The following is a 7857-nucleotide window of genomic DNA, read 5'->3' on the forward strand; positions in this document are numbered from 1 at the left end:
GTCTAGGGCGGCGGGCGGCGGCCCCGCCGCGGGGGCGGCGGCGCCGGGGCTGCTCGCTGGGGCTGCGCGGCGGAAGCCTGTTGCCACAAACGGCGGCAGATCACTTGCGGCCGGGATCCTGGTGCAAAAGTTTGCGGTGTTTGTGGACGTTAAGGCATGCATTATGGCAATCGCACGATGATAGGCCTGGGAGGGAGGCGCCAACGGCAGCTGCGCGGCAGCTGTGCCAAAGGTGACTGCACGCCCGCCACTGCCACGCTCCAGAAAACGCTCCGCAGACAAGGCAATGAGCAGCGCGGCCACGCAGCACCCCTCGCGGCCCGCCGGCCTGCGCACCTGAACTCCCGCCCCGCCAGCACCGTAGGCCGCGCCGGCTTGTCTGCCGCGTCCCCGAAAAACGGCTCACGGTGAACGACCTCAAACAGCCCCATCCGCCCCATGTCGGCGACCGCCTCGCCCGGCGGCGGCGGGCGCGCCCGCGGCCGCAGCAGCACGAGCCCCTGCGTCCCCCGCCGCGGCTGCTGCTGCTGCTGCTGCTGCTGCAGGATGGCGGCGGCAGCGGCGTTCGCGCTGGCAGGTTGGGTGGAGGGCGGCGAGCGCTGTTCGAGCTGCAGCGAGGAAGTGGAGGCGCCGCCGCCATGCCCGCCGGCGCCACCGCCAGGGCTGGTGACGCCGCCCCTGCTTGGGGCTGTGAGGCGCTGCGGCGGCCCCATCGATGTGGTCTGGCTGCGCTGTATCTCCAAGTGCTGCTGTTGCTGCTGCTGCTGCTGCTGCTGCTGCTGCTGCTGCTGCTGCTGCTGCTGCTGCTGCTGCTGCTGCGGCTGCCAGGGCGCCGGCACCGGCGCCGGCTGCTGCTGCTCTTGCTCATGCTGCTCGCTCGAGAGCGGCCCAGAGGGCGGCAAACTCAGGACGCCGCTGCCTCGAGGGCTCTGTGCGCTGCTCACCGGAGCTCCCCTCACGCCGCTGGCCGCGCCCTGGCTGCCGCTGTGCGCTGAGAGGCGCAAGTTGAGGCTCGGCTCGCTTGTGATTGTGGACGCACCATCTGTGGTGGGTTCACCCATGTGCTCCCGGCGCTGTTGCTGCTGCTGCTGCTGCTGCTGCTGCTGCTGCTCTGCCACGTACGGGCCCCCTGCCTGCTGCTGCCCCACCCCGCGCAGCGCACGCCGCTCGGGCGTCGGTGCTGCTTGTCGCAGGGGGGTTGGTTGCGGAGGCGGCTGCTCTGCCCATGGCCCAGGATCCTCAGCAAAATCAAGAACCTGGGTCGGGTCAATGGACACCTCGCCATCGTGGCTGGCGGACGGGGTGCAATCACCCTGCTGAGACACCCGCTGTGGCGTCTGCTGTTGCTGCTGCTTCTGCTGCTGCTGCTGCTGCTGCTGCTGCTGCTGCTGCTGCTGCTGCTGCTGCTGCTGCTGCTGCTGCTGCTTTGGAGCTGTCGCGACACCGCCAGCGGCCCCTAGCTCCTCAAGCAGCCTAGGGCACTCCAGGAGTACGTCGCCGCACGCCTCGGCCCCTGCCGCAACCGCGGCAACGGCCGCCTCAGACGCTGAACGGGGCCCAGAGAGGAGCCGCGGGCTCGGCGGGCCGGATCCCTGCTGCGACGCCGGCCGCGCCGCTGCGCCAAACTCAAACTCCTCGTCCGCGGGCGCCCTTAACCCTGGTCCAGCGGCGCTCGCGCCGCGCGGGCCCCTTCCGTCGCCGCGTCCGCCGTCCTCCAGATCACTCTCGGGTCCCAGATCGGCCGCCGCCGCCCCCAAAACGCCGCCTCCCGGATCGCCGCCGTCGGGCGCGTCCAAGAGCATCATGTCTTCATCGGTCTGGAGGTCCTCCTCCAATAAGATGTCCCACAGAGGGCTCCCCAGCGCGCCGCCTCCAAATACGCCGGCCCCCGCGCCCCCGCCGCCGCTGCTGCCGCCGCGGAGGGCGCGGGGCATGCCGCCGCCCGCAGGCCCGGGGGCGGTGGTACGCGCCGGCGGCCTGAAGAGGCCGGAAACCACACGCGGCTGGGCCAATGATTGGAGCTGTGGGGCGCGCAGGGGCGCGGGCTCGATGCGAGGTGGTGCGGGACGGGCTGGCGGCATCTGTGGAGCCGAATCGTCCGCCGCGGCTTCCGCCTGCCACCCCTCGTCGTCCGCGGGGCCGTCGGATTGGGGTATCCGCGCTTGCGGCCGCTGATGCCGCTGCTGCTGCTGCTGCTGCTGCTGCTGCTGCTGCTGCTGCTGCTGCTGCTGCTCCTCCTGCCGCTGCTGCGGTGGCAGCTGCGCCTGCTGGCTGGGCTGCTGCGACGGGCTGGCCTCCTGCTGTGACTGCGTGAGCATGTCCCTAGCAGACACAACTGGCGGCACCTCCTGCCCCATGGCGCGCGAACCCCCGCGCCAGGTGGGCTCCGGCGCTTGCGGCGTCCCCAAAGCGGGGCGCGGCTGCACAAACAGCTGCGCTCGCGCCGAGAACCTGCCCACAGGCGGGCTGTGGTGCTGCTGCTGCTGCTGCTGCTGCTGCTGCTGCTGCTGCTGCTGCTGCCCATGCCCCTGCTCAAGCTGCGTGCTTGCAAGGCCGGGGGTGCCGAAACCCAGGTCATGGGCAGCACTCCCTTGCTGGAGGCGTGGCGAGCCGCCCGCTGCGGCAGCCTCGGCGTCTTGACTGAGAACATCAAACCCTTTCAGCCGGCTCGAAGGCGAGGGCGTGAGCACAAGCCGCACCTTGCCCGCAGAGGGCGGGCCCGGGCTCGGCGCGCGCCCCGGCGGCCGGCGGCGCTGTCCACTGCCAGCAGTCCCCTGGCGGGAGACAGCAGCGCCGCCGCTGCCCGCGGCGCCGGCGGCGGCGGCATCGGCGCCGCGGCCGCGGCTCTGCGGGGTTCCGCACACAGCGAGGAGCGGCTGCGTGCTTGGCAGCTGCTGGGTAGCTTCCACGCTGCCGTCGGCCCCGCTCCCGCCGCTGATGGCGTCGCTGTCGTCGCCCTCACCCTCGCTGCACCCGCTGCCGTCGGTCCGCTCGTCTTGTGGGCCCCCGTCATCGTCGCTGGCGCCACCGCCGAGCTCGTCGCCGCCGCCGCTGCCGGCCTCGTCAAACTCATCCATGACATCATCTGTGAGGTCTGATCGTGTCGGGCGCCCGCTCAGCTGCCGCTGCGGCGAGGCCCAGCCGTCGGCCCCCGCCTCCTCAGCGCCGCCGCGCTCAGAGCGCTCCTCGACATGCGGCACTGGCTCGAGCTGCGGCCGGGCGTGTGCGTGCCAACGGTCGTCTGAGCGCGGCGGCTCGTCTGGGCCGTCGACAGCCATACCTTCAGGTTGCTGTGGCTTCTGCAACTCGTCCTCACCGCACTCCTGTACCTCTGCGTGCTGCTGCTGCTGCTGCTGCTGCCCCTGCTGCTGCTGCTGCTGCTGCCCCTGCTGCTGCTGCTGCTGCTGCTGGCCCTGCTGCTGCTGCTGCTGCTGCTGGCCCTGCTGCTGCTGCTGCTGCTGCCCCTGCTGCTGCTGCCCCTGCTGCTGCTGCCCCTGCTGCTGCTGCCCCTGCTGCTGCTGCTGCTGCTGCTGCTGCTTTCCACGCTGCTCATAGGCCTCAAGGCATTGCAAGGCCCAGTCCATTGCCGCCTCCTCATCCTCATCCGCTTCCGCCTGCTGCTGCTGCTGCCTTTCCCTGTCCTCCACCACCTCTTCCTTGCCATGCTGCTGCAACTGTTGCTGCGGCTGCTGTCGCGACTGCTGCCGACGCTCCTCAACCCCCTGACCTCCATCATGCAACGCCTGCCAGGGCCCCTGCCCCTCCCCCTGCACTCTTCCGGCCCTGTCCTCTTCGTCCTCCTGCCCCTCCTGCGCGATGGCCGCCCGCTCGCCGCCACTGCTCGAGCCGTGGCTGCGGCTACGCCGCTTGCGGCCCCGCGGCCGCCGCCCCCGATCAGGCTCGTCGGCGCCGTCGTTGTCCCCGCGCTCAGGGGCCCCACTCAGGTCGCCCAGGGGTTCAGCCTGTTCTTCAGCCCACCAGCCGTTTCCAGCCCTGACCCCTCCGTAGCCCCCGTCATCAACGCCACCCCCGCTGCCGCAGCAATAAGCGTTCAGCGGCGAGCCAAACAGCCGCATCGCCGGCGCAGGGCTGCTGCTAGGGCTCCACGCGGCGCGGCCCTGCGGCAGAAGGGGCTGCCCCTGCTGCTGCTCTGGCAGGGCGTGGGCGCGCTGAGTGGAGGGGGCGCCTGGGGTGGAACAAGGGGCAAAGAGCGGGATCAGGATATGCAGCCAGGCCCGTTGTTCATACCGCAATCGTGCGAGAGCCGACAGGTGACCTGTATTATTCCCTGCTAATGCACACACGCATGCATGCATACCGTTGCGCGGCTGGCGTGCCTGATGATCGGGCATGCAAGCAGGCTGAGGGGTGGGGGTGGGGTGACGTACGAACTGCCTGCCGCCGCTTCCCCTGTGTGTGCTGCAGGATTCAAACCACCCCACAAACCCTGTGCCTGGGGGCAGCTCTGCTGCCTACCTATAGCCTCCGCCAGCGCCAACAGAGGGTCGTCCTCATCTGGAATGTGAGCAGCCTCATGGCGCGCCGCCCTGACTACGCCAGCGCCGCCGGCGCTGGCCGGGCTGCGGATCTGCGAGTCCGCGCCCCGCTGCTGCCGCCGCGCGCGCCGCGGCGTCCGCCCCGCGCCGCCGCCGCCGCCGCCGCCGCCGCCGCCGCCACCGCTGCCGCTGCCGTCGTCTGCCTCCTCCTCATTCTCCTCATCCGAGCTCTGCCGCAATGAGCCGCCGCCGCCGCCGCCGTCGTCCTCGCTCCCCCAGTCGCTGCTGCCACCCTCGTCAATGTCGTGCCCGGCCGCCGCCTCGGCCTGCGGCGGCACCCATGCTGGGCGCCAGGGACGCCCCTGCGAGGGCTGCGACAGTCGGCTCTCCCGCCGCGCGCGCCGCTGCTCCTGCAGCTGAGTCAGCATTGCCACGTCCACCAGCGGTTGATCGCCATCGCCCCCGCCCGTCTCGGGCGGCGAGAGCAGCCAGCTGCCCGCGCCGCGGCCGCCGCTCATGCCGCTGCCGCCCTGCTGCCTTCGTGGCGCCTGCCACGGCTGCTGGGGGCGGGGCTGTTCGTCCATGGGTGTATCTGCCACCACATCCGCGCTCGGGCCTGGCGTGGCCTCGAACTGTGACAACAACGGCGCAGCCACCCCCGCAGCCTGCAAGCCCGCGCCTGCCTGCGACCCCAGCAGCAGCAGCGGCAACGGCGACGCCACCGCCGCGCCCTCCGCGCCGGCCGCCGCGTTGGCCGCGGCCGCGGCGGCCACGAGCCGCGCCCGCAGCAGCCGCGCGGCCGCCGCCTGCGACGGCAGCGGCTGCGAGGCGACTTGCGAGGGTGGGGTGCCGAGCTGGCCGCGCAGCGGCTGGCGCTGAGAGCCTGGACGGGCTGCCCAGGCTGGCGACACGAAGTCTCGTGCCTGCCATGGTGCCCCCAGCAAATCAGGCGGGCCGCCAGTCGCCCTTTCCACTGCTGCCGGCCGCATGGCCCCATCCTGGCTGTTTGCTGCGGGCAGCGGAGTCTCTGGTACCACATCCTCGTCGTTTGCCTCGAAGCCCGGTGCAGAACGTCCTGAAGCCCCCTGCTCTTGCTGATGCTGCTGCTGCTGCTGCTGCTGCTGCTGCTGCTGCTGCTGCTCGTCCTGCTGCTGCTTCTGCTCTTGCTGCTGCTGCTGCTGCTGCTGCTGCTGCTGCTGCTGCTGCTGCTGCTGCTGCTGCTGCTGCACCTGCCGCGCCTCATCCTGCAGCCGCCCCAGCCAGCCACCATGCCGCCGCGACACCGCCCGCAGCTCCTCCCGCGTGCTCTCCACCGCCGCGCACAGCGTCGCCGGCGCGCGCGGCGGGGAGCGCGGCGGCAGCGGAAGGCCCGAGGCGCCGCAGCGGGCGCGCTCCTCGGACCACATCGGGACCAGGGAGTCCACGAGCTGCAGGTCCGGGCCGGCTTGCGACAGCGGCACGCGCACGGCGCGCGACCTCGGAAACATCCAAGAGCGGAGAGTTGGAAAGGCAGGGGTGCAGGCGTAGATCTTCAAAAGGCCAGTCCAGGCTTGAGCGGGAAAACAAGCAGCGAACAAGGCATGAGGCGCAGGATGATGCCCACAGCGTCGATGTGTGTTTGTGCCGACAACGAGGTAAGCGCGGCGGATCACCAGATCATCCCAAGGCAGCTTAGAACACCAGAGCATCACCTGTTGAGGATGTGATCTACGCAGGCGTCCCCCTCCAGGGCGCAGCAGCTCTGGCGAGCGGGCGCTACCCTAAGACCAGGGGCAAGCAATACGCAAAGGTATGTGGCTTGGTGGCCGCGGCCTCAGGGGAAGTCGAGCAGTCACGTGGCTTTGATGGGCATGGAGACTCGGGCTGTGTGCGCGCCGGCTGGCCATGTCAGCAATCCATGCTGATGCTCGGCGGCAGACACAGCAGACGCCCCCAGTGTGCAGGCGTGCACGCGCATACGTGCAAGCACATATCAATGTGACAGCGAGTGATGCGGATACGCCCCCCACCTGGGCAGGTGCGAGCCCGAGGCCGTCACCGCCGCGGCCCACGACAACTCAGGCGGGACCGTCTCTGCCGTCCAAACCGCCGCCTGCGGTCGCTGGCTCGCCGGGAGGGACCCGCCGCCGCCGCTGCCGCCGCCCCCCGACTGCGGGGCCGGCGGGCAGCCCGGGCCCGCCTGCTGCCGCGGTGGCGGCGCGATGACCGCGCCCTCCGCCACCCAGTAGGACGCGCCGCCGCCGGCCTGGGACGCAGCGGCCGGCGGCGTTGCTGGGGGCTGGGGCGTGTGCGGGGACGCCCCCGGCGGGGGCGTCTGGGCGCCGTCCGGCGACCCAAGGGGCGGCGGCAGGGGGTCTCGGAATAAGAGGTGGCTGAGGTTTATGTGGCCCATTCCGAGCAGATTGAAATCGATCTGAGACGTATGGGTTTGGGCGGAAGCGTGGTGGGAGGGGGGACGAAGTCTCAGCGGGAACGGCTATTTAATAAGAGGTGGGAGAGGGCGCAACATGGTAGCGACAGGGCGAGCCAAACCTGGAGAGGGCAGTCAATGATTGGTCACTGACCCCATCCTGGAATTGACAAGAAATGTCAGGACCATCTCAGAGGCGCTGACCCCTCTGAACCCTTCCCCCAAAAGCAATGAATTGTGTTCGTCGAGGAGTCAGTACACAGGAAATCAACACCGATGCAATGAGAGCCCGCGCCTTGATCTGCAGCAAGAAGGGGATATGGCTCTCGTAGGGCTGGAACCGCCGCCCCAGGCACGCGCCGCCCTGCAGCAGCGTCGCGGCGCGGCCGATGTCCTGGGGGTTGTACCTAGCAGGTGCCACGGGCGCGCAAAGAGGGAGGCGGCCAAATCAAATGCTGAAGGGCGCATGGCAGATCCCCTTGTGGCGAGCCGGCGGCTGTGAACGGCACCGCTGCCGTTCCGGCCCCGACAATCACGCATTTTGAGCCCCGAGCGCTGCAGTGCTCCCAACCGCCCCCAACTGCCCCAAAACGCCCCCAACCTCCCCCAACTGCCCCTATCCGCCGCGGCTCACAGCACAATCTTGATGAAGGGCCGCTCCTCCGGATGGTACCCGTACATAGGCAGCGCCCGCACCAGCGCCAGCGCCGCGACCCGCTGCCGCTTTGCCCCTGCCTGCTGCCTGTTCGGCTGCTGTTGCTGGTTGCTCTGCTGCTGCTGCGGCGGCGGCGCCGCCGCGCCGGGCGCGTGGCCGCCGGGCGCCGAGGCGAGGTGCAGCGCGGCTTCGATGGAGGAGCCCAGGCGGCGTAGGAAGCCAGCAGCTGTGGAGGGGGGGGCGGGGCCGAGCGCGGAAAGGGCAGAGAAGCCGTTCAGTGGCAGCGGAATTTGCAT

The 7857-nt window shown here is 70.7% G+C and overlaps 2 protein-coding genes across 2 annotated transcripts; both read right to left on the reverse strand.

Moving 5' to 3' along the window:
- Positions 1-161: 161 nt before the first annotated feature.
- MNEG_10076 (hypothetical protein) lies at positions 162-5983 on the reverse strand (the record flags this gene model as incomplete). Its single annotated transcript, XM_014041450.1, has 3 exons — positions 162-186; positions 337-4186; positions 4477-5983. 3 exons carry the CDS (start codon positions 5981-5983, stop codon positions 162-164), a joined length of 5382 nt encoding a protein of 1793 aa, XP_013896904.1.
- Positions 5984-7536: 1553 nt separating this feature from the next.
- On the reverse strand, positions 7537-7857 carry MNEG_10077 (hypothetical protein; the record flags this gene model as incomplete). Its single annotated transcript, XM_014041451.1, has 1 exon — positions 7537-7857. One exon carries the CDS (start codon positions 7855-7857, stop codon positions 7537-7539), a length of 321 nt encoding a protein of 106 aa, XP_013896905.1.

This window comes from Monoraphidium neglectum (assembly GCF_000611645.1).
Source record: "Monoraphidium neglectum strain SAG 48.87 unplaced genomic scaffold scaffold02169, whole genome shotgun sequence".
Taxonomy (NCBI): domain Eukaryota; kingdom Viridiplantae; phylum Chlorophyta; class Chlorophyceae; order Sphaeropleales; family Selenastraceae; genus Monoraphidium; species Monoraphidium neglectum.